The 26,544-nt window shown below is 43.0% G+C and overlaps 1 protein-coding gene across 1 annotated transcript; it reads left to right on the top strand.

Moving 5' to 3' along the window:
* Positions 1-2,568: 2,568 nt before the first annotated feature.
* LOC308227485 (protein spinster homolog 3-like) lies at positions 2,569-24,728 on the top strand (the record flags this gene model as incomplete). The annotated part of the gene is made up of 12 exons (XM_080630105.1): positions 2,569-2,776; positions 4,818-4,883; positions 5,349-5,485; positions 6,024-6,175; positions 7,067-7,133; positions 7,746-7,936; positions 9,738-9,890; positions 13,008-13,197; positions 18,371-18,436; positions 21,017-21,115; positions 23,742-23,828; positions 24,421-24,728. The coding sequence occupies 12 exons, from the start codon at positions 2,569-2,571 to the stop codon at positions 24,520-24,522; spliced, it is 1,518 nt and encodes a 505-aa protein (XP_080486231.1). The 3' UTR covers positions 24,523-24,728.
* Positions 24,729-26,544: the final 1,816 nt, after the last annotated feature.

Genomic DNA, 26,544 nt, shown 5'->3' with positions numbered 1-26,544 from the left:
ACTTGTCTGTTTGGCATTATTCATAACAAATGGCTCCTTATTTGCTGATGAGCTGCTGTGTGGGGCGTTCCTTACGAGGTTTGAGATGTGTCTGGGCATCAAATACGGAACACATTCCTTATGAAGAACAGAGAGGCCAGCTCTCCTAGCGTCTGAGGAGAACAGAGATTGAAACCAGTAGCACAGCTTGGGCCGTTTCAGCTCCTATTGCTAGCGAACGTCCGTGCGCAAGCAGCGGACATCTGTCAGTTTGAATCTCCCACACCCTGCTTAAGCTCTGCTGCTGCCTCTTGCTGTCGGGTTTTCTTGTCCGTGTCATTCCGTTTCGGTGGGCGGGCGGGCGGGTTGAGCCGGGAGCCGGAGCGCTGCTGGAGCTCGGCACACGAGAGGTGCCTGTGTGCGCGGAGGCTGTGCCCGCTGCCAGTGTTTGAGCGCCACCCAGCGGCGCGCCGCGGCAACGGGCGCCGCCGGTTCCCGTCGGGATGGAGTTAAGGCAGCAAAGCACACTGCAATTCTTCAACGTGATTTGAAATGTTCTTTTCAGACTTCTTTATCCACCGTTGTGGGTGTAGGTCAAGTTTTTAATCGCTACAGAATTGTGCTCATTCTTTATTGTGAGTGTAGTCACCTCCTGACTTCCTTGGTTTAATACAGCAGTGGGGTGCATAGATAATGTGCCATTGACTCAGTGAAGGTTCTACTGTCTGTAGTAGTGCAAAAGGCAGTAGTGATAATACTAAATAGTGAGCAAAAATCGCTTCCTAATAGTAAGTTGACACACTCTGAAATGTTTTCAGGCTCTAGCTGACTTACGGAATTATAGAATAGTTTGGGTTGGAAGAGTCCTTCAAAACTCATCTAGTCCAACCCCCTGCAATGAGCAGGGACGTCTTCAAGTAGATCAGGTTGCACAGAACCACATCCAGCCTGGCCTTAAATATCTTCAGGGATGTTGCATCTATCACCTCTCTGGGCAGCCTGTGCAAGTATTTTACCAGCCTCCTTGTAAAGATGTTTTTCCTCACATCCAGAGTGAATCTCTCCGTGTAGGGCTACCATGAGCAGGAGTGGGGAGAGATGCCCATAATCTGTCTCTAAATCATCCCTTAGAAAGTTGAGGGGTAAGGTGTTGCTCAAAATAAGACCTATCTGGAAATAAAATTTGTATGGACTTACCCATGATGAAATCAAACATGCCTGCCGGTTCATGAGCAACCAGATGTTCATGAAATGAAGATAGAATGAAATACTACAGTGTTGAGAGTTCAGTTTACAAAATGGCCAAGAATAATAGGTGCTATTTTTGTTTTCAGTTTGGTATGAAGTGTAAAACACCCTTCTTTAAAAGAAACCCCAACCATAGACTCTTGTCTTCATGCATGAGTCACACGCTGCCATCAGACCTGTTAGCTGCCTATTAAGCTATTAGTTTTCTCTTAATTTTCACTTTAAACTTTCTAAACAGGGTGCAAAAGAAACTAAATTACCCTCTGGAGTTTGCAATCCACAGAATGGCTCAAAAGACCACTTCTGTGTCTAAAAAAATAATGAATAGAGAAGGAAAACTAATGCTGGAAGAATCAAGTAAGAGCACTTGTTCAAATCTGAGTGGCCCGACTGAAGATGAGGAATAAAGGTATCTACATACCCTGAGAGAACAAGAATGACTTCCTGCATCCTCCTTTCTTGTCCTTTCCGGCCCCTTTTGGGGAAGAAAGGGGAAAAAATCCTGTTGGCCAATTCAGAACTGCCCATGGCAGGGGGATTGGAACTAGATGATCTTAAGGTCCTTTCCAACCCTAACTATTCTATGATTCTATGAATGTGCACAGTTCCAGCAGGGATGAAGAAGAGTGGTTTTGTTTCCCTCTCTTACTGTAACATTCTGGGTTGGTTTTTTGGTTAGATTTTTTTGTCTGTTACATTAAGAGAAAGCCAAACCAGCAAATAGTCTGGAGTATAAGTCTTCTGCTGAAACTGCTGATTTGACCTAAAAACTCGGGACCTTGTTGGAAAGGATTCTGTTCTGGGGTAAATCTGGTCAGTGCAAAGCAGGTTGGTGGTAAAAGGAAGAAGTGACTGGTTGGGTGACAAGGACAAGGCTAGGGAGCTAAGTCGTGTGTGTAAGCAAATGACTGTCAAAGGTACCTTGTCTAGCAAACATCTCTTCTCTAGAAGGGCTGTTTTTAGCTCTGGCGACTCACTGAGACATTAGTGAAGTTTATTACTAATTTTGGATATGCAGTTCCTGTGAGATCCTTGCAAAGTCGTGCACTTCGAGATCTTGGATGCACAATGGGGTATTTTGCTGCTGTTTACATTTACTTTTCCCTGTCCTCAGGGTACAGCACTTCTGCAAAACCACAGGACTGCAGCTTTTTTTCTCTGTAAAGTCCTTGTAAAGTAGGACCTGCAAGGAGCATTTCCTTTCAGTTTTTAGTGGTTGGGCTTCATAGGCGGAAATGACCGTAGTGATTGAAGTTCCTCATAGCCCCAAACCAAAACTGACTCATAGCTTGGTGTGCTAAGGAGATACTTCATCTGTTGTAGCTTTCTGCACGGGGAAATATGCACAACCCCAGGGCGCATGAAGGCACAAACTTGCAGTCCCAGCCGCCTCCTGAAGAGCAGAACTACGGAGCTACTGCAGCACATGGGAGACAAGATCCAGTTGTGTCTGTGTCAAGGAAGTGTCTGGCAAAGAAGGATTACCTGATAGCTGCTGTGCTGTGCTACGCAAATTTAATCAACTTCATGGACTGGTTCCTTGTACCAGGTGAGAGCCTGTTTTCTCCTAAGGAAAAAGAAATGTAAGTTTTTAGCAGCTCTACTTACGCCATAGTCACACATGTTCTAAAGTAAGGATATGCTTTCTGTCTTTGATCACTTATCTGCATTAGTCTTTTGGTCATACTTTGAATTAAATATGCAGTTATAAATCTAGAAAGACCAACGAATGATGGTTTAGTTTCTAATGGTTAGTAGAATGCTTATAAACATCACATCTATTAAATGCTTAAGATTCATGTTTTTAAATCTTCATCTCTTACAAACATACTTTAGCATAGAGAGCAGCTGGTCTATTTTTGTGTCTGGATTCTGCAGAGATTTGACTAAGAAGCTTCCCCTTACTGTATACTGCAGCTTACCAGGCCTTCTTTGGCTCTACTAGATTAGATATGGCATTCCTTTTTGTGAAGAATAAAATCACAGAGTACTTAGGGTTGGAAAGCACCTAAAGATCAACTAGTTCCAGCCCACCTGCCATGGGCAGGGACACCTCACACTAAACCATGCCACCCAAGGCTTTGTCCAACCTGGCCTTGAACACCGCCAGGAATGAAGCATTCACAACTTCCTTGGGCAACCCATTCCAGTGCCTCATCACCCTTAGAATAGTGATGCCAGTCTCCATATTAAAAGTACAAGAACTATGTTGTCTTTGGGCAAGTTTGTTTAGAGGAAGCTTAACTTCCTCATGACCTGCCAGTGGTGTGATTTCTGCAATGAAGTGTGTAAAGAGGATGGAGATCCACTTCCTTAAGCGTCACTTGCTAAATTTACACCTTGTTTTCTAATAAATAATATCCTTCTTCCAAAATGTGATTTTTAGGTGTTTTTATTGTATTTTTTTTTTAACCTAGCCATAACAGCAGGGCATTGCTCCTAGTAAACTGGTGGGGAATCTGAGTTTTTCCTCCCATGGATGGGGCTTGGAGCAACCTGGTCTAGTGGAAAGTGTCCGTGCCTGTGGCAGGGGGTTGAAACTGCATGAGCTTTAAGGTTCCTTCCAACCCAAACGAGTCTGGGATTCTGTGTAAACTCTGCTCTGTGTCAATTCTTATGTTTAACATTACCCCTAAGCATCTACCATGCTTCCAGGGATCTGATTTGTAAATTAAGAGGAAACACTTGTTGTGAACTTGCTGTATTTTACTTCAGAGTGGCCTGGAAGTCATAAATGTTTCAAAATGTTGGAGAAAACCCAACGGGTGGATTGTTAAATTTGGAATTAATATGTAGTGACAGTACAGTAATTCATTATTTTTACTACTAAGACCATTCAGAAACTTAAGACTCAGTATCTCTGTACATTGAGAGGCTGGTGGGTTTAGGAGTTTAAGCTTATGTTCTTCTGAATACTTGTTAACCACGCATATAAGAGGGAAGGAAACAAGTAGGAGTGCATGCTGCATGATCATGATACTACAGGACTGTTAGTGAGAAACTTCAGAGTAGGAGTTCTATTGTCAAGTGACTTTGTGAAGGGTAAGGGACAGGAGAGGATGAAAATACCTTCAAGCAAGAACAGGCTTGCTGGGAGGAAGTATTAAATGCAAGCAGTCGTGTGGTTCATTCCAAGCTTTGGACTATTCTTTAGTTCCTGTACATGCTAAGAGCTTAGAGTTTTCAAGAAGGTTTGTGAAGTGCCTATGTTGATATGCTCGGTTTGAGTGAGGTACCTTCAGGGACAGATACCTCACTCAAGAGCAGAGGAGGCTTAGTGCTGAAGCTGTCCATCTGGATGAGCACGTTGTTAAATGTAAGTGAAGAGGGAAGTGAGAGAGAGGCTTGAGTATTTGTTAAAGAGTAAGCTGGTGGCAGTTACAAACTTGTGGTTTCCGGGCAGTTTTGCTCACAGGCTTTGACAGAGTTTGCATCAATCTTCATGAGAAAACAAGCCACTTGTGGAGTTGAGTGTAGGAACAATGCAGGAATAGAGCAGGGACCTCCTGCTAACATCCCCAATTTGAGTTGGCAAATGAAGGGAATTACAAGGAATGAGCAGGATCATTGAGTGTTTGACTCTGTTGCAGGGATCCTGTTAGACATCCAGGAATACTTCAAGCTCAGTGATGGGGATACAGGTCTGCTGCAAACAGGTAATAACATCTCTTCATTTTGGATAGTTTGCTTTGCCTTGCATCTATGCGGCCTGTTCCTAAAACACAGGCTGCTTACTTATTTCTTCTAGCTCCTACTTGTGTGTGGTGTTGCTCACTTCCAGTTGTGGGCAGGCTGACTGTGATGCAAACCTGAATGTCTTTGGCTTAGGGAAGAATGCAGTTGTGTGCTTCAGGAATCCCACACTATATGAATCATTAAAGATGAAGAAATTTCTCAAGAAATACAGAACTTGAGCCATTCCCATATGTTTCATTTTTGTGTATATATATATACTGTAATCTACATTCATGTTTTTCTAAATATCGATCTACATGCTTGTTCAAAAAACTAAGCCTTTAACCTCTGCCCCCAAAATAACTGGAGTTTGTCTGAGGGGTGAGGAGTACACACAAGGAAGATAATTTGACCCATGTTGTCTTTGATCTTTCTTGGATTTCCAGTCTTCATCCTGTGTTACATGCTGGCTGCCCCCGTCTTTGGGTACCTTGGTGACCGGTACAATAGGAAAATCATCCTTGGAGCTGGTATTTTCTTCTGGTCTGGTGTCACATTAAGCAGTTCATTCATCAGTGAATTGGTAAGTTGCTTTTTTAGAGTCCTATGAAAATAATCTGCATATGTCTTGCAGGAGTTAATAGTCTTTCTCTAATCACATTTGGAAAAGCTACTGATGAGCACTTGCTCCCCAAGCCTGAACTAGATGGACTTTGTGCAGGAAAGCTGAATGGGATTCTGGAGTCCAGCCTAGGCAATGAAGAACCCACCCATTACTGTTGCAGTTGATGGGATCTTAGTTTTGTCCTGAATGTTTGTTGGCCATGACCTTACAGTGTAGCAGCTTGTTCAGCAACCTTGTGCTCTATTGACCATATCCTGTCGTTCCCTCTGAGTGTCCCTCTAAGGAATCACTACTGTGCGGAAAGGATGGACAGCAGTGGGATGCTGTCCCAGTGCTGTGGGAAGCAGGTGTGAGTGGAGGGAATGCAGATATGCAAAAGGCAGTTAATTATTATTTTCTCTGGTACATTTGATTCACTAAATTGCATCTCTCTAACAGCAAACGTTCTTTCTTGCATGGGCGTTTTTTGGACTGTGATGTGTCTTTTTCCCTACAGTATTACTGGATATTCTTTCTTTCAAGAGGACTAGTTGGCATTGGCACGGCCAGTTATTCCACAATAGCACCTACCATCATTGCAGACCTGTTTGAGGAAGGAAAAAGGACCACGATGCTGTCTGTCTTCTACATCTTCATTCCAGTGGGAAGGTTGGTTTTCTTGCTAGTAACTGACCTGCCTTTTGGAATTCTGTCTGACCACACCAGGCATTCAGTATGCCCTGAGCTTTGATTAGATCTATTTTGATGTATATCTGGATTGGCTCTTGCAAAAGGATTTGTCCCTTGCTTAGCATGTTGAACTAGAGCTGGTTTAGGCTTATTTTTGTGTTTACCTTGAAGAAAAATTAGCTTTTTTTTTTCCCCCAACATTTTTTAGAGAGAATCTGAACTCTGAGAACCTGTGGGCTTTGAATAAACTATTGAATCAGCCTGAAAGAAATACATGCCTGGGGGTAGGTAATTTTTTTCTGGCTTTTGGAAGACAAAAGCTTTCAGATATTTGTTTACTTGACAAATTTGTCAAGAACCCCCCATGAAATCCTCCCAAGGAAGAACTGGCCCTTCCCTCTCCTCTTTTAGTTAAATTGACAGTGTCTGAAGAGGAGAAGGGTTTTTCTGTGCCTTGGACACATGCTCTTTATTAAAGCAGGCAGCCAAGGCTGAGCCCAGAAGGCAGATTAAAAGTAAAGAATTCCTGTAGGGTTTTATTCATGTGGCTAGCACAGAAAAGAGCCAATAATAAACTGCTTTATGGGTTGGCAGATCTGGGTTCCCAGTGTCATTCTACAGAGTGTTTATTCCAAGGGGAACCTGGGACATTGCTGCCACCAGCTCAAGTCTGCTCTGAGGAGGTTAGACTCCCTTTTTAACACTGGCTGGCAAGTAAATTGGCATAGACCATGAGTTGTTTCTGTTTATCTGTTCTGAAAACTCTGAGAGACTACTTCTCTGTGCTCTCCTTAGCTGGCAAGACGTCATTTCAGCCAGCAAGAATTCCTTGGTGCCTACCGATGATTGATTCCTTTTTGTTGCTTACAGTGGTCTTGGCTATGTCCTAGCAGCTGGCATGGCAGGTCTCACTGGTGACTGGCACTGGGCCTTCAGGGTGAGTTACTCACTGTCACTCGTGGGGCTGAGCCATTCACTGTAAAATCAGAATCATCCCCGGGGTTGGGATTACTTATTTTCATGTTAAAGGTGAAGAGTGGAAGGACCTTCTACTGTCTGACTGGTCGTGACCTTGGTGTTTTAGAGGACTTGGTCACGAATTTGGTGTTTTTCCTTGTTCCTGCAGGACAAAGGAAAAATTTTAGCTTAGTTCTTGCAGAATGGAAGAGGCACAGGTTAAATTCTGCAGCAGCCAGGGTAGGCGCTGATGTGCCTCTTACCTGAGGACACACTTGGAATGGTTGTCAGTGCATCAAGACCTCCTCAAATAGAGGAATGTGAAAGTATCTTCTGTTCTTGTCATGTCATCATGATGTTTCTCCATAGTAAACACCTAGTGCTTTGGAAGTACTCTGTCAGATCCCCCAAAGTTATTTATAAAATTAACTAGCAGATACATGATGAAGGGGGAAGAATGTTTGCTGGAATAACAGTCTGAAGTTATGCAGGTAACGCTGATGGCTGTGTGACTGATTCTTGCATTTGTGGCTGGAATATTACAGTACAGTTTTCTTTGTTCACATGTTTTTCTGCTTGCTTGTGTCTACAGATAACTCCTTGCATGGGAGGTCTAGCACTTGTTCTTCTGATCCTGCTGGTCCCTCACAGGACCCAGAGAAGGACAGCAGCACACAGAGCACTGAGCATCTCTGGCACAATACGAGTAGCAGCTGAGAAACCAGGAATACACAGAACTGCCAAGACTACTTGGTGTCAGGATGTCATCTCACTTGCCAAGAAGTAAGTGATTTTAGCAACAAAGGTCCTCTCCATTGAAGAATGACCATTCCCTTATTAGAAATATGGTCATCAAATCCCACTCAGCTCCTTTGTGTTGCATGTTGTGTACAAGATGCTTGAAACACCATCCACTCTTTTACAGGAATGCTACACAGGAGGTAAAAACTACTTTGTCTGCTATTTTCCTCTTTTGAGAGGGAAGGAGGCAGAGTTATGATGGGAGTGTGCTCCTGTTTAAATCTAGCTTTACTTTCTACTAAGTTTCCCCTTCCCTCTTGCTTTAACACATTAGGGTAAGCTAGATTGGTAAAAGTGCACAGTTGGCCGCGTGACTGTCTGCCATTCTTAGTGCCCGAGAAAGTTGGATCAGCATGGTTCAGGCAGTCTTTTTACAGTATTTGTGAGCCCATTGTGCCTCTGAATAAGCTCAGGGTTTGTAGGACTCTAACCTGGTTTATAAAGTAGTTGTATGTGCGTTTTGAGCAGCTAACCTGTGGTTGGCAGATGGCCTCTTCCTTTTAACCATACAAAAATCAAAGTCAACATCAGCTGCCCTGCAGGACAAAGTCAAATACAGATTGCAGCAGATTTCCCTCTCCCGTTACCCTGCAGTCCGGGAAAGCCCTGGCCAGGGCCGGGCAGGGAGAGCTGGATCCGGCTTGGGACCAGCAGGTGCCGCTGTGCAGCTGCGCCAGACCCGGCTCTACGCTGCCGGTGCCCGCAGGCTGCTCCCCGGGCTCCCCTTCAAACGCTTTTGGTTTAAACACTTGCTTTCCTGGGACCTTGGCTGTCTGCGGAGTGTTCTTCTTGTAAGGGGTTCTAATTGACAATTAGATTTGCATCCTGTTTGCAGCCAGAAGTACACCAGGGATGCAGTTGGATCACAATTTGTAGGCAGTGAAGGCTGAAGTGAGTAAAAAATGAAGTTTTGTAATCATAAATGAACATTTCTGACAGTTCAACAACTAGCCTACTGTCAAAGTTGCTCTCTGCCAGAGACGTTCCTTATAACCTCCAGCAATACAGTAAAAACAGATTTCAGTTTTTCTTTAGCGAAGGATTTCCAAAGCAGAAGGACATGCTGCCAAAACCCAGACGGTTCCACTTCTAGATCAAGTCCAAGAGCCCTTTATCTCTAGAAGATGAAGAATTAGGTTCACATCTTAATGAATCCACCAGGTTAGTGGTCTGGTGACTTGCAGCACCTTAGTTTTAAGATTTCATACTCCCCTATTGACCTCAAAGGGGACTTTCTCCTAAACTACTAAGCAGAAAGAGGCCAGTAAAAGTTAATTCTCTCCTAGAGCAGGGCAGGAAAGAGGCAAGATTTGGACAGTTTTGAAAAAGGAGAACTTTTGTCTGCTAGGTCACTGTGCAGACTGAGAGTCTGGTTTTAGACTCGAGCAGAGTTAAGGAGTGCTTCAGCTGCTGCATCAGAACAGTTCAGAAAACCCAGATGTTACTCTCATTTGTACCGGTTACACAAACAAAACCATCTTGGGGCATTTAGACTTGCATGTAGAACACTTCCATTTAGCTACAAAGCAGCTGCGTTCTTTCCCGCTCTCAGCTGCTCTAGTTCTGTTGTTCAAAATTTCACAGCAATTGTGTTAGCAAAAGCTGGCAATGAAATCTGCAGGTGACCAGGACTGGGATTTAACATGAAATCAGTGGGTCATACTTCTCACTCTAATTAGGATTTCCCTGCTCATAGATAAAGCCTCATCAAATGAGGTAGGCTGTCCCTATTCCTCACACCCTGTTATTTCTAGTATCTCTCATTTCCTTCTTTGCCTTTCAGCTGGAGTTTTGTCTGGTCCTCACTGGGTCTGACTGCCATGGCCTTTGTTACTGGAGCCCTGGGAATGTGGGTACCGCTGTTTCTTTACAGGGCTCAGCTTGTCCAGGGTGCTGTGTCACCGTGCCTCCAAAAGACATGCAATTCATCTAACAGGTGAGGTGCACATGGCTGTGGAAACACTCTTGGGAACACTGCACAGGGCTAAATCCCAGTTTGTTTAAAGACAGAAGGTAGGATGTGACTGTGACACTTCTTGTGAAGGCAGTTGAGTGTGAATGTTGTACTACCTTGCTTTCAGGGATGCTGAGACACTGTTTGCTTGTTTATAATCACTCAGTTAACTGGAAAGATGCTGTCAGTCCTATTTAATAAAGTAGAATGAAGCAGTAACAGGAACTCTTGTGTGAAAATAGGGGCAGCTCTAGCAAGGAGACTTCAGTTGACAACAGACTGTGGACCCCAAGCTACATAAATACCCATTTAACTGTGCTTAGGATCTGTGTTTTGGTAACTTTCCTGTTATGTTCTTGTTAGTGTGTATTTACAACTCCTGCTGTGTTGGCCAGGTCATTGTGACTCCCAGCATAAAGCAGCTTGATGAATGTCGTATCACATCACTACATCAAAACGGAGTAATACGGTCTTGTGAGTAACTGCCAGCAGAGCTCTGCTCACAGGTGCTGTCCAGATCAAGAAAGATTCATGAATAAGTATAAAGTTCGATGGGCAAGGGGAATTCACAACAGGAGAGGACTTTAAAGTGATCATAACACAGTTTTTTGGAGATTCCTTTTCCTCAGCTAGAAAGAGAATTATTTCCTTACAATGTGTTATCCACTGTAGAAAAATGTATTTGGTCTTCCTCTTGAGTCTTCACGGCTACCTTCAATAACAGTGAGCACTGGGACACTTCTATGTACTGACTCCCTACCAGTGGCCTCCATACCTTTCTCCTAGTGGTATCCCAAATCTGATTACAGTCTCTGCCTTTGTGATGGATTTCCAGGATCTAACTGCTTACTACATTGTCTTCCCAGGTAAAGACAATTAAAGAGAAAAGCAGTAATCATACCTTTGTGGGAATGGTGTTCTTTTGCTTTTTCTACAATGGAACAACCGACTCAACTGGAAAGTGGTTTCTGAGTTGTAGTGTAACCAGGTGGATTGAACAGTCATCCACAGCTCCTTCAATAAGAATGTAATCATCCTTCCACGGATGCCGCCATTGGCGTGTTACTTCATAGTGAGTAATGCTGAGGCAGGGAGTGAACTCAGAAGCCTGACTCGGGATAGGCAGAGAAGGGAAGCTGAACAGTTTAGTCTGTTTGGCTGTTTCTGTTAACAGGTACAGTTTAAATACTTCCTTTACTTAGCTGAAGTTGTTAGTCTATCTTTTGTTTTCTAATCCACCTTCTGAATTATTATTCCACAGTAGTGTTGCTAGAGCAGACATAGTCTTCACGGAGCACCTGATAGTTTAACCTCATGTACTGCTTCTTACAGGATGCTTTAAAAATAGCCTTGGCATAAACCAGTGCCAGAAGCAGCATAAGGCTGGTTTTAGACTGGTATTCCAGGGGAGTGTAAAGAAACATAATATAAACAACCATGTCAGACCTGCAGCTGATGGTGCTGGATGAACTGAGCTGCACAGTCCCAGACTGCTCAGGGATACTTTTAAATACATTTTCCCTTCTGCTCTTCAGCAGTTGCAATTTTATTTAAGGATCAGGGCTGGGTCACGTAGACTGCCCAGAAACACGGATTCGGATGGCACCAGAGCTGACTCGGGTCTCAATCCCTTCAAGGTGGGTAAATAGGCAGTAGGAAGTTTTTATTCAGGTCTTTGTGCAGACAGTTTGAAGGGATCAAACAAATAAGTGAGCTTTTTCAGACACTGAAAGATCCCATTGGAGCTTTTCCCCAGGACTAAGCTTCTGTACTTTCCCATTTCCTGTCAATTGAGCTGTGCCTGGGTTTAGTTTTGGCCGTTCCCTTTTCTTCCAGCTGTAGGTTTATTTCAACTGCAGCTTATAACACATGAGTATTCTAAACACAATTCCACAAATGCTTCAATCAACTAATGTCACCTTGGAACTTGCCTCTCCTGGACAAACCTCTAAGACAAGTTCTTATGGCAATCTGTATATTCACTATCAAACTGTAGTGAGTGATGGATCAGAATCCTGAAGAACTCACAGGGACAGGACAAATATGTCTAAGTTTGTTATCTTGTATAGCAGTACTTTTTGTTTCTTATAGAATTACTGATTTCTTCCTAATCAGCCACAAAGAGATTAAACAGTAGATGCAGTATAGTTTAAAGGAATAGATCACATCCTAGCTGGTTGCTTTGCAGTCAGAGAAAGCTTAGGAAAACCTACAGATCTTACCATGTAGCACTCTGAAATATTTAGAAGCACTTGTGCTCAGAACACAGCTCTCCTGTCCCTGTTTGCCTCAGGAGAATTATGATGCATTAAACAATCAGTGGCACTGCTGGTCTTGATGCAAGCGACTTGCTTTGTCATTAGGATCTCATTTGAGACAGAGAAAAGCATCTGTGGAAGTCCCTTTGGAAGCTGAATCTTCTAAGCTATTCAAACAAATACTTCTAAACCATGAACTTGTCATTGCTGGAGAACATTTGCATTTGCAGATGCACAAAGCTGAGTGACATTTGTAATTCTGCATCTAGAAAATACTAGGTGAACCTCCCACTAGTTCACTATTCCATACTCTTTGAACTCTTTTGGGAAGTGGTAGGTGTTTCCCATAGTCAGAGAAGTGAAGTGACTCATCTCAGCTGTGCTAACTAAAGGATTATAATTTAGATGTACATAATTCCACGTGATAGGATCTCTTCTAAGACAGCAGATTGTGATACAGAGTTGTTCCATCTGTGTTTTAGGGATGACTGAGTAGGTTGGTTCACAGGGTAGCCAAGACGACTGTATCTCCTAAATCACTGGATGTCCAAGCCAGGTCATACTGAGAAGAGTCCTCCTTGAGCCTAGGTGCATAACAGCTACTCTAGAATTGGAAAAATATCTGCTTCACAGGATAAAGCCTCAGTTGCAGAGGCATAGCTTCAACTGAGGCCTGGGTTGAAATCCATTTAAAAGGAGTGGGAGGGTTAGATCATCAAATGGAATGAAATTCAAGTTCCCTTAAAGATTCCTTTGTAACTAAAAGTGTAAGCTAACACCATTTTTTTCCCCCACAGTATGGTCTTACTATACTCAACTGCATCCTTTGCTTTGTCACCAGCCTGATATTTGGAGGCATCACCATTGGGACGGGAATTTTGGGTGTCATTGCTGGGGCAGAAGCAGCAAGAAGACTGAGGAAGATAAACAATAAAGCTGATCCTCTGATTTGTGCCACAAGCATGTTCATTTCTGCTCTGTGCCTCTATGTAGCTCTGATGGTGGCCAAGACGAGCATCCTTTCCACTTTTGTAAGTGCCAGTACATGTGTCATTAGCAACATGTCTTCTGGGATCCTGGGGGCAGGCACAGCATTGTAAACTGGCCTCAGGACCTACAGTCTGCCCACACTACAGAAAAGAACAGTAAGCCTCTGTAGTTACCTGCATGAAGCAAGAGTGTTCCTTATCCAAAATGTAGTTAGAGGAAGCCTCAGTCTTATGTTAATTTTTAATGCTATGTGCCTAATTTAGTATTCTTATTTATTTTTGCTCTCTGAATACTTAAAGACTAGTGTGCTTGTGACTGTTCAGTACACACAGTTCTTGCTAAGAATAATTTAGCCATCCCCTTCAAAGCCCTAAATCACCAGCTGATCTTCAAAGTCAAGCTTTTGGCAATGCAAACTGGAGTATAAATCACTTAAATTCTGTTCTCAGTAAAGGGAAAAACAGAAACTTGCTGGGAATGACAGAGAGTTCCAAAAGATCCCTGTGAGGGGGAGCTGAATGTAAACCTTATTTTAACTATAATCTTGTAACAGCGACGGAAAGACTCCAAGGTTTTTTCCTGTGACTCCATAGCCACAATTACCATGTTTAACTTAAATAAGAGTGATCCAGGTAAAGTTAATTACAGTAATCAACAGTTCTCTGCAAAAAGGTACTTTGCAGGGTTTTCTGCTTCTAAGAATAATGCTTACAGAGGTTTTCCTTTTGACTCCTCAGGAATGTGTATTCCTGTGGTAAAACACCTTTAAACCAAGGGAAAAAATGAATGGATTTGAATGTCTGAGTGTGTGTGCACAAAGCAAAATGTGAAATTGAAGATTACTGTTAGATTCAAGAGTGGAGATCCCAGTGCCAAAAGAATTAGCCATTTTCTGGTGCTTCTCAGGTTCCTACATAGTCCTCCTCAGAGTATGTTGTTCAATTCTTTTTTTGTTATTAAAGTTGGAGAACAACAGTTCCATTTGCCAATGTTAGATGAGGGAATCAATATATTGGGTTTGAATTACCAAAATATGCCTTTTATTAGGAGTGATAAAAAGCTATTTGTTTAAAATGGTTCTCGCTTTGCAAACAGCATTCTGTTTTCAAGCAGGGTGTTATCTGGAAGGAAATTCTGAACTGGGACATAGATAACTGTTCCTTAAGTTTCTACCCATAGACAGACCAGTTGGTCTTGGTCTTTGAGGCTGTGCCATTTTGTCTTTTGTGTGATGTGCTTGATTCAGGTGTTGCAAAACATAATGTCACCAATGTGCAGTGGTAATAAATTGTACACATTCTAAGTGCCTGATTCTTGTAGCACTTGTACAACTACAGCTGTTTAACCATTGCCTTCTTTGGTACCAGCCATGTCTCTCCTTGCTTTCTAAACAAGAGCTGACACTAGTCAGGCTGCTGGGAGAATTGGAGTGGCATGCCAGCTGGTGTGTCTAATCTGAAGGTCCCACTGAAACAAATGTTCCATTTGTGTAGGACACGAGCAGGAACCTGGCTCCCCAGTCCCTGTCTACCCAGTCACTGGTCACACACACAGTCAGAGTGTGTGTGTGTGTGTGTGTGTGTGTGTTCAGGCACACTGACATTAGCAAACCTGTTTCCATCACTTCACTGCGCAGAAGCTGCTGAAGCAAAGAAGCATACATGCATCAGTGTGCAATTACAGGGGTTTCTGTGTGGTGCTTTCCACTGGCTTGAGTGGATAATGAAAGGGAACAAGGCAGGTTTAATCAGCTATGGCCAAAGCTGGAAGAAATGTTTCAAAGCGTAAGTATTCTCAAGTTAACATGGGAACATGGCGGGACTTCCAGCATTTCTGTTGGCATAGATGGGCTGAAAGGCCATGAGATTCCTCTTGTCTCTCTGGACACCCAGTTCTTGATTTTAAAGACTAGCTTTGAAAAGACAGAGTAAAATTACCCGGCTGTGTTATCTGAGTCTAAATCTGTTCCTGTCTCCAAAACAAGATTAAAGATGTGCTCTCTGCAGAGCAGCAGGTGCTTTGGGAAGTCATGACTGAACCCTGGGACTGGGCGGGTATTTTGTGTTGTGGTAAGTTCAACAGACTCATCTTTGACGGTGATGCTGTATCAGGATGCAGACTTGACTTGGAGCTTGCCTTTGAAGGAGGCATTCTGCAGCTATTGTCTCTGCCTGGTGTGGTTGTTTTTGAGGAGACAGGAATTGCTGATCACATATGGTCCAGCCATACTGATTGCCTGTTTTGTTGTTGAAGTGTGTGACTGTTTAAAAGCAGAACGTGTTTGACACTGGCAGTGATTACAATCTGATTCTCCTCTTATTAGCTTTAGGTATGGATGTAAACTGTGATGTACAAAGAAAAATCACCTTAAGATTTGGGTCATTGTTCTGGTTGCGTCCTTTGGAGACCAACTTGTGTGGAGAGTGGTTGTATCCACTTCGAGACCAACTAAGTGTTGTCTGTTGAAGTTGGGGATCCTAGTGAAGGTGACAGCAATAAAACGTTTCACTCTTTTGTAGGTACAATTAGCAGATTGTGAATGGGCATGCCACAAACATGATTGCACAGATTTAATGGAAACATTTTCTATATTAATTTTTTTCTATATTAATTTAAAATAAGAGCTTGAGATGGCATGAGGCATATTGAGAGATGGTAGGAACAGAAAGATAGACTTTAAATAGAGCACCCCTGTGTTGTTTTCCTGCTATCCTCAGCCCTTTTCCCTAACCAAGCACAGTGCTTGCAGGATGCCTTCAACTGTTTTGGAGAAAAGAGCATACAACTCTCTCCTCTGTACTGATTGCGGTTGTTTTGCAGTTGGATGGCTTAGAATACCAGCTATTCAACCCTATTGCATTTCTTCTGCAGGGGAAAGTATAGAGTTGATATTGGGTTTAGAAAGAATACCTTGATACAATCTGTAGAATGATTTGTTACCTTCCAAAACTGTCTGCATTAAATTTTTCTGGTGACCCTACAACTGCAATGCTCACAAGGCAAGCTAACAAAGTGGTGTCTCTAATGTTAGCACAGTTCTGTATGGAATAAATAACACAATTCTATCTGGGCTCCGAGGCCCATTTCTTATGGATAATTTTTCATTAATTCTTATTCTTTCAAACTTTAGATTCAAAATGTAACTTATTTCCCAAAGATGAATTTTACTTTCTTTTCTTGCACTGGGCATGACATGTTCTTGTTCTTAGGGGCTTGTGGAGAACAAATAACTTGGAAAACAGCTTAAAGAGAGAGGAAAACTGGAAACACTTTATAAAAGAGCTAAATATCACAAAATTAGCCAGCCTCTCATTTGATGTATGAGGGCAGGTAGTCATTTATTATGTTGGTGGTGTCTAGGGACAGTTTGGAAGTCTTCAGAACCTTCTGCTCTACCTGTTATATTTGCATCTTGTTGCATCTGAAATATCAGCCAGGATTTAAGTAGATCTCTTTGTCCTTTGTCTCCTTCCTGTTTCACTTTGAGCCACACTATCTCTTGCTATGGCACAAGTGACAGAATTTACACAAGTTCATGCCATTATTGCTGTATAGCAGGATTCAGCTGCACTGCTGCATTTGCCTAGAATTCCTTGTGAGTACTGCTTCAGATACTTCACGGCTGTAATTTTGAGTTCAGCAATAGCACATTGAACATTTGTTTGTATGGAAGCAGGGCAGGGTAAAGCAGGGATAAAAGCAGGGCTAAAAGAAAGGAATGTCCTTGATGAATTTGGGCCTTCTGAGATAGTTCGGAGAATATGAGCTTGAAGTAGGAGGATGAAGGGCAAATGTTTTCTGGTGGCTGCAGGATTTGACATTGTTGGTCCTTACTGCCAGGTGGCTTGGCAAAAAGCAGAGCTGTGTGATACTGCAACCCATGCTAACAGACACATTTCATTCTGTGCTTGGCCCAGAGTTTCCTAATAAAAGGTGTGTCACTTGCTTTCCAGCTAAGGCTGGCATGCAGCATCCTTTCTGTGGTCTCTAGACTGTTATTGCAGCAGTCATGGAACTGCAGAAGAATGATTGCTTTCTGTCTCTGCAAGGCAGTGTCTGCCAGAGTTGTACCAGTGGAAAGGCTGTGGTAGCGGAATGCGTGAATCCAAGAACTAAGACAGTAATGGAGTATATGAAACCAGTGACATTTCCTATAAAACCTAAAGAAAAGTAATCACGTATGGAGGAATAGGTTCAGCTGCATGGTAGAAAATCTATATAAAGCATTTTGAAGGAAAATCTGGGTAATGGTCTATATTAAATATCTCTGGACTTCAAGGAACTTTTTCTCCAGACTGGTCTCGAGAAGAAAACCCATGAACAGTGCAGGCAAAAAACACAGGAGAGGTAGGGGTATCACAGAAAGCTGTACAACAGGTCTGGTTCTTAGGAGAGTGTAATCTACCCCTCTGAAAGCATCTGATGGTTTGCTACTGTACTTTTTCATCAACCAGATACGACATCTTACCAAGACCATTCCAAATGAGATGCTGGCATCTGCTGTTACAATGGCTTTTATTTCCTAGGTGCTATCTGACTCTGTGGCCTGTGTCACTAAATAGATTCTGCTTTCTAGAGCTGTTCCAGCTTAATAGAGCAGCTCTGATTCTTTCCTCAGGTATTGATTAGTCTGTACAGCCTGCTCAAGTGGATGTCCAGGGCTGGCTGAAAGGGTTAATCTTTTCTCAGACCACAGCTGTAAGAACTGCTGGGGGCCCTGCCTCTTCCTGATGGCTGGATCTCCATCTCTACTGAATTAGGGAATACCCACAGGGCACCAGGGCTTTGAGGCTCTGTCTCTGAAGGAGCCCTCAAGAGTACTTGCACTGGCATGGAGGTGTTCTGTTGGTTTCATTTGAAATCCAACCAAAGGGAGATCTCTGAGCATTTTTAAACCCTCTGCTGAATGTTTCTCTTCATAGGCTTTTGCTTTCCTCTTCTTGGGTTCAGCACTTCATTATAGTTTATTTGGGAGGGTGCTGTATGTTTCCTATTTTGGCTCTTTTGCTATGATTTGTGAGGATTATGATTCTCTGGCTCCTCTCCCCATTTTAAGGTGAAGTTAGTGTTTGTAAGTATAGGCAGAGATGTATGGAATGAGGTGGGTATGTACAACAGCTCATACACAGGTAAGCACAGTCAGTGAGCCTGCTTTCTTCTTCACAACAGAGGGTCACTGCAGTGTGTATAGTCACTGCTTTCTTCTTTTTGCAGATCTTTATTGCATTTGGAGAGCTGTTTTTGTCTGTAAACTGGGCTGTTGTGACAGATATACTGTTGGTAAGTGCTTGTAAAACTATTTCCATATATTTTGGGGTTTTCAGCTTTTATCAACATAATATTGTTCATAACCCTGCATCTTGGTGGGCAACAGGACCTCCAGCTTCTAGGAAGAAATGAACAAACTCTAAGTAAACGTACCCTTACTGGTATCCTGCTAATGTTAGGGATGTGATCTGTGCGATGATCTGTTGTGTCAAGATTCCAGTGACAATATTGATGTGGTGGTGCTGTAGTCCAAGCTCATTGTAAGCCCAGAAAGGAGATGTATTGTTTCAGATGAAACTTGTATGTCTATTACAGTCTTCCATGTAAAAGGAAGTGAGAGTATATAGCACTGTTTAGTGACAACAGGTACTAGTGAAGCACTACAGAGCTCTCCCTTCACTGGCTTGACTTTGCTTGCTTGCTGTGAGCCTATTTAGCCTCACGCTTCATAGCTTGAAGAACGTTTCCTTACGTTCTGATTGAGATGAAGGAGTAAACAATTTCGTGGTTCTCCAGCAAAGCACTGCTGATATTGCCGGTTGTGTTATGTTCTCAAGTTACTCTTCGGTGCTGCTCTCTACGTGTTCATTTCCTGCACTCTGGAATTTCAGTGAAGAACATTGCAGTCAGCATTGGTGAACTGCTGAAACCACCAGCCAGCAGCAAGAGGCATTTGTTTCTTCTTTGACTCTCAAAGAATGGTCAGAAACAATTACCCTGTGAGACAAAAGCTGTTCTTGAAGCAGTGACCAGGTGCAGAAAAACAACCACTGCTCCGAACTGAAATGTTCTATTAGCTTCCATTTCAGCTTGTTTTGAAATCACTGCATTTTCCCAACAGATCCAAATACTATTACAATTAACACTTTCTTTCATCAGTTCAGACAAAACTCAAATATCTCAATTCACTTTTCTTTGAACTCTTACATCTGCATTTTATTTCTCTCCTCTGTCATTGTTTAAGAGGAAGGCGACATCCCTGAGTTAGATACTGTTGATATGTGATGGGGAAAGGAAGGCAGGTGATTCCTGTCAGCACATCCCTTCAGTTCCTTGCTGAACCCAACTGCAAAGTCTGCAAGGAGCTTTCATGCAGTTCAGTCACTTGAGTATCAGCTTGCTTAGGGAATGCCTTATCATACTGCAGCCTGCAAGAAATCAATTGTGAATGTCATTGCCATGCCCTGGATCCGTGTAAATCCAGGGAGGAGGAAGTTCCTGTCTCTGGAGTGACCGACACCCCTCATTTGAATTCGTTTTAGAATCTTTTGGGTTTAGGTACAAGTAATATAGCAGCAAGTGGGGTGGTGGAGCAGAGCTCTGTAGTGGTGTGTTCCCACTGGAAGCAGACCCTGCCAGGGGTTTGCTTCGAGTTGGATTTGTTGAATTCTAAATGTTACTAATTGTTTTATTGGGAAAATGATGGAATTCAGGTGAATCTGTGGATTTGTCTACTCGGTCAGTGGCAATCTGATTTGGGAGTTGTGTTTCATCTTGCTGAAAGCTCGTGGGTTCTGTGTATTGCTGCTACTGCATTGACTGAAGGGTGCTGTAGATAACAACAGTAATTTCTTTTATGCCTTTTTTCCCATGAGAGCTAGCAGGGTTTCAGATAATGTGCCTGGATTTGCTCGTCCATGTTATTTTGCCATGAAAATGAGTTTTCTTTCTTGCCACGTGGCACTACTAGCCAGACAATGTAGCTAAGAATTCATTTGTCCTGCAGCCTGTGGAGCTGAAGGCAAAGCAAGATGCTCACTGAATGATAAGGACTTTCTTCCTTTGTGGCTATACATCAGGATGCATTGCTTATAGCACCCTTTTTGCCTCTCAATCAGCTGTAAACATGAAGGCATCTGCTGTGCAACTGCACGATATGCAGTGAAGTGCTGTGGCTGCCTTGCTTACTGGGAGGCTATACTTGCAGTGTCCTTATGAAACACGTTTACCATGTGTGAGGTGACGGGACCTTGTCTTTTAGGGGTTTGGGGAAAGCGTGTTCAGTCTGAGGGCTTGTTACGAGAGTGGCTACACCTCAGACGGCAAGCAGCAAACTGCTGTCATCAAAGCACCATCAACTGCCTCTTGGTCTGACAGGCTGGGTTCCCTCCGTCTGTCTTCATGTGGTCTGCAAGGTCTCAGCCAACATTCCTTACAGCTGTGGCAGCTCCTTCAGTTTCCAGGTACCTCCGTTTCCCCATGCCTGCTGATGCAGTGTCATAAGAGGTTCTTCTCAGAGGCTGAATCTTCTTATGAGTAGATCAGTATGGCTGCAAGGGTTACTGGCTGGAGTTGCTGTTAGTTGCATGGCCAAGTGAAACCATACAAGCTGCTGTGAGTCTACAAAGGGAGGCAGGTTTTTCCTGCTTTATTGTCATTCCCCCTCATGTGTTGCCTTCTTGAATGTTATTTTTATTCTCTAACAAAACATCCCAATCTCTTTTGCTCAGAATAACTTTTCTGACTCCAAACTTCACACCGTGTTTGAATATGAAAGATATAAAACCAAATATATTCATCTCTAGGATGCTGGGCATTCGTGAGATTCACCCTGTTAACATTCAGTCTCTCATGGGCTGTGTTTTGTTCCAGTATGTTGTGACACCGAGACGGCAGTCTACAGCTATTGCCCTGCAGATTTTGGTGAGCCATTTGCTGGGAGATGCAGGCAGCCCGTATCTCATTGGCATTGTAAGTGAATTCCCTGCTTATTGTGCTTTCCTTATGGTAACACTTATACAGACTGGAAGACAGATGCACACAGAATTGTAGGCGCTTCCTGGTCCAAACCTAGATGTTACTCAAATTGATGGCCTTGATACTAGAATACAGAGTCATTTTCTCTAAACATTTCTACTTGCATGAGGCTTCTGTTCCTGGGACACTGCAGGTATGTAGAATATTATCCTATAGCTATAGGTGTGAGTAGTTCCATGTGGTGTGTAGAAACCCAACTGGTTTTGGAGACATATATTTTTGCCAAGACAGTGTCATGGGTATTGTACTTGGATTTCAGCACTTTCTGCCAAGTTTTTGAGGTGTTTCATGGAAATTAAGAAAATAACCATAAAGCCAAAGACTCTTAGTTCCAATCTTGAAGTTTGAAATCTTGCAATGGGTCAATGGTCTCTTGAAAATCAGAACAAGAGTGACTGCAACAGTTGCCTTTTGACACTACTTGGCATTCAAAGCTCTGGTCTCAAATTACCTTCACCTTGGATTCTGATATAGCTTGAGACCTGATTTCTCTGCCCTTCCTACATTTACATAAAGACAAGGCTTCTGGACAAAGCAGCCTAGAAAACTGTTTTCTCCTTGCAGTTCCTTTGGTTTTCATTCCAGTGGATGGTATCTGTCAGTGTCTTTTCCTTCCTGCATTATTTTTGATTCAGGACACTGTAACTCTGCACACAGCAGCCAGCTGGTCACTGACTGGAATTTTTCTGCTTTACCGGACATGGGAGAGGGAGTCGTTGCTTAAAAGGGTTTTTTTCAGTATGGAAGTTGGTTTTAACAAGTTCACCTCAGGAATACTTGCTCTTTGTCCCATGCTCACAGTGCTAGGGTTAGGGCCAGACAGAAATGCCTCAGTGAGCTGCAGCTCCAGCCAGCCAGGAGATCCCCCTTGACCTCAGGTGGGTGAAAACTGGAGTCTCCACTGTGTAATCTGCCTGGCAGAGAAGAGCCCTCCCTCCCCAGGAGGTTCCTCCTCTGTCTCTCTTTCTTTTTGGCAAATGAAGAGACCACTTTGCTCTTTGATGTGTATTAGGAAACTGTTGGCATGGATTTGCCTGTGTGCACAGGGGAATTTAAAATCTGACATTCCTGTGTCATGAAAAATGGCTGAAGTGATACCCAAAAATGGGAGAGACCTTAGAAGCTGAAATACTACTGCATTGATTTATGCCTTCTGGCTGAAAGACTAAAGTGTTTGTATCTCCTACCTACTGCTCTTTGCCATCTTTGAGGCACGGGCAAAACTGGGGCTTCCTGCTCACGTGCTGCTGCATGCCCCGATAACTGTGCAGAGCACTTCTGATGCAGTACCTTGCGTGCACTTGCCTTAAGTAGCTACCCAAACTGTGTGAAGACCAAAAAAGCTTATCCAGGTGAGATTAACCTCAGGCAACCTTGCAACTTTGCAAAGAACTGAGACAAGAAATCCAGGAATAAACCTGCTGTCTGTCCAAGTGAGGTCCTGTGCAATGAGCACAACATTGTCTTCTGGAATGCTTCTGCCATATCAGCTGGTGATTAAACGCCAAATCTTCTGCATTCACATCTTGCTATTGTTTACTAAAGTGCTTCAGCTAATCCTTTAGCTTGAAAACTGTCTGAAGAGCCAGGGAATAGTCTTTTTCAGAGGCTGTTTTTCTTCCCTTTGTGGTTCAGCAATTTTCTTCCTAAGCATTTTAAAATCAAATGCATTAGGCGTGTAGTTTGGCTGTTATGCTTGCTGTAGTCCCTAGGTGCCCATTTACAGTTGATCTTGCTCTTATCTACCTAAACTGTCATCAGTAATCATACTAAACCCAGCAAAGATTGAAGAGTCTCATATTTGTGTATTTCAAGTCTCATATTTGAGCCATCAAGAACAAATGTGGGAATAAAAATGATTGCATTCAACATTCATCCTTTTGTTTAGGCTTAAGAGTTACTGAGATGCTTGAAATCAGCTTTTCTTTCTGTCTACAAAACAAAGTCCATGTGTGTCATTTATAGCTTTTACAACCTCATCTTTCAACCAGCGCAAAAAGCAGTTGCTGGTAGCTTTTTCTTCCCAGTTCCTCATCATGTCACTCCATGACTCCTCAAATGCCTTTTGGCTCAAAAGCAGACTCCACCCTTGTCTCAGTCATTTCCAGCTCTTCCCTTTATAATGAGTGTTGCTGCTTGTGCCTGTATTATGCTAACCCCCTGGTTCTACTCCTTCGATGCTGATTAGGGAGACAGAAAGTTAATGAGTTACATAAAGAAATGCTAAAGGTCATTGCCAAATGTCTGCCCTGTGCTATTTATGTGGAGATGGGCTAGAAAACAGTAAAATGAATTGGTGCTTACAAAACATTATAAACACTGGTTGTGGTATTTCCTGCACTTGTGACTAGAGGCAGTGGAGGGATACAAGAACATGAGATTCCCTGACCAAACGGAAGCCAGACAGCAGTGATATACATCAGGATCTGGGTTTGCACACACTGGTATCAGACTTGTCCCTATCTGCTTAGTTTTATGCTTTTCAAGGTCCGCACTGTTTAAACCAAGAGAAGATGATGGCGTTATTCCCTGACTAATGTCAGCCTTTTTCACCCCCCAGATCTCCAATGCAATCCAGGCCAAGAATGATTGCTCATCCCAGTGGCGTTTCTGGAGCATGCAGTACAGCTTCATCGTCTGTGCTTTTGTGGGTGTCTTTGGAGGAGCCTTTTTCCTCCTAACATCTTTATACATTGAAGAAGACCGTAAAGAAGCAGAGCAGCTTTGAGGTTTCTATACCTCTGTAACTTTTAAACCTGTATCTGATTGCTTTCCTATTTGTACCCTAGCCATGATAATCAGTTCCGTAAAGTTAAAGCACAAATGTCTGCATTATGTTAATGCCACGTTAGTTTCTATAAAAAATAAAGGCAAAATCTCAGTGAAGTCTCAGATTAAACAGACCTTTCATATCGAGCAAAACAGACTGCAGAACACACAAGGACCAGGGGAGTGCTCTGAGTGACACCTTCAAAAGGCATCAGTGTATGAAGGTCGTAAAATAGCTTTACTGGAATGCAGCATTACAGACTTCATGGAACGTGTGGTTCTTTTTCTACTGTGGTCTTCCCGAGCCCAGCAGAACCAGTCCTAGCTCTCTGAATACTTCTCCCTCTTCCCTGAAAGAAGCCATATTCAGAGTGTAAAAGACTTAAAGAAAACCTGTTGAATTGGACAGAACACTGTCCTCAGCCACCTGGATTCTTACAGCTTCCTTCTGCTCTGCCTTGGTTTTCTAGGTACCGGGAATGAACGCTGTCTTTCAAATGAAGATGAACTCCGGGACAAGATTAGTCAAGAAGACAAGGATGTCCTCCCCTTTCTCTTTCTTTTTTGCTTAATGAGACACAGCTAGAGGAAAAATCCAAATAACTGTTCCTCCATATGGCAGAAAATCCTGCATACTGACTTTTTTTGGATGCTTTTGACTGTGAGTCAGGAATTGCTACTGCATTGGCATATGGCTACCCTCCCCCATCTGCAAAGCAGGCACGAGCGTGCTGGGGAGCTGGGAGCTCCAGAAGGCAGTGATAGAGCTGTCACAGGCATGACTCCTGACCCAGACAAGCCAGTGGTGGTTAAGGCAGAATGTCTTGTGGCGATTTGGAAGGGAGGCCTATGAGTTCTCAGGAGCATAAGATCTGCCTGTAGAATCTGGAAAATATAGAGAGTACAGAAAGTGTTTTAGTTCTTTGAAATAAGAGCAGCAGAAGCTATCAAAGTCAGTGTCAGATTCCAGAGGGGAGGGATGTGATCATATATGTAATATGTTAACAGCCTCTTTCTAATCCTTTGAGGCTCTCCAGCATACCCTCAGGCCTTGGGTAAGTATCTCCTCCTATGGGTGAACAGTAGTATCTGTAACGCCACTTAAATACAACCATGTGTTTTAGATCTCACCTCTAAAGTGCAGAAGACTTGGGATGTGGTATCTATTATCATAGTATCACACCAGGAGCCAGACAGGTTATGATTAGTGTAGTCAGCTTCCATTGTTTGATATTCCCAGCAGCACCGTAAAGCCAAAGCTTGAGGAAGATATTAGCAAGTGAATTGTGAAGTGTTCTGAATCTTGTCTGGTTCCCCCAGTGAACCATAAAGATCATACAGCACAATATTCCTGTCACAACCGTGAATGTCTGAGGTCATTAAAATAGTGGAATTTAGCAACTGCAGGATTTTGTTTCTCCTTCTTTTCCCCTCATTTTAAAGTTCTGAAGCCTGACTTAAACCCAGGTAGTGAAATCTGGCCAGAGCTCATGCCAGTATGGGAAATAACAGAGCAACTTTGTAGTGGTGCTCAGTAAGAGTGTAAGACTCTTCTGAAAAAGAGAAGTTGGTGTTCTGAAAGACCGAGCAACTTTTTCTGCTTGTGAAAACTGACCAAAGCCATTACACCACTGACTTTCTGGAAGTTCATGTGGTGCCAGAGACTCTGTGTCCAACAAGGGATTTGTACTGGTGGATATGGACACATGAGCTTGTAGAGGTGCTAAGTGCTTGTCTTAACATTTTTCAGGCTGTTTTTTGGGCTGGTAGCAATGTCTGGATTAAAACCTCTTGCTTATATTCAGCAGAGCTGGTGAAATTGGTAGCATTTGTCTTCCAGCAAGAGGGAGAACAATTCACTTTGCCTGGCTGTAAGATGAATTTGGGAGCACCAAAAGCATTCTTCAAGGCCTCGACTCACTACACACTTGAGGTCGGACTCACAGGAGCCTGGGGTTGATCTGGAACACCGGTGCTGTGCCATGTGTGTCTGAGATACGCACATGGCTCTGGCACACAGCTGCTTTGTCAAGTTGAATTCTGAGACGGGGTGAAATTCACCACCATAATATATTGTCCAGCAGCACCTTCACTAGATACCATTTACAGTTACATCCCTCCATGCCTAGAACTGAAGGAAGAGTTCTGACAAGTCCACATCAGGATTTGAGGCCATAACGTTATTTGATTGTGTTGAATTCTATGATATCGGCTGGTGACAGCAGCACCAGATCCTTCCTTAGTCTTTAATCAGAATTTCTCAGAAGCTACATGCAAGAGAACTGCTGTGCTTTCCAGCTCTTGTACCCAGTATGTGATGTGTATTATGTGCAGCCTAATTCTGAAATTGTCTGGGGATATTGGCATTAGGTTAGGATTTGGTTTTGGTAAAGAATTCATTTTATAGGGTAACCTGATACTATGAAAGGTGTTGAGGTTGGATTTACCGAGCTCAGAGGCTTAGTAACAGAATCAAAAGGTTCTACCCTGTTGCCGAACTCAAGAAATAAAGCTTGTGATTGCTAAAATCATTGACGGCTGCAAACCAGATGCCCCCAACACCACAGCTGATTGATTGAAACACAGGCAGACAG

This window comes from Psittacula echo (genome assembly GCF_963264785.1).
Source record: "Psittacula echo genome assembly, chromosome: 15".
NCBI lineage: Eukaryota > Metazoa > Chordata > Aves > Psittaciformes > Psittacidae > Psittacula > Psittacula echo.
Note: the sequence above shows the minus strand (reverse complement) of the source record. Positions and strands in the feature narration are given on the sequence as shown.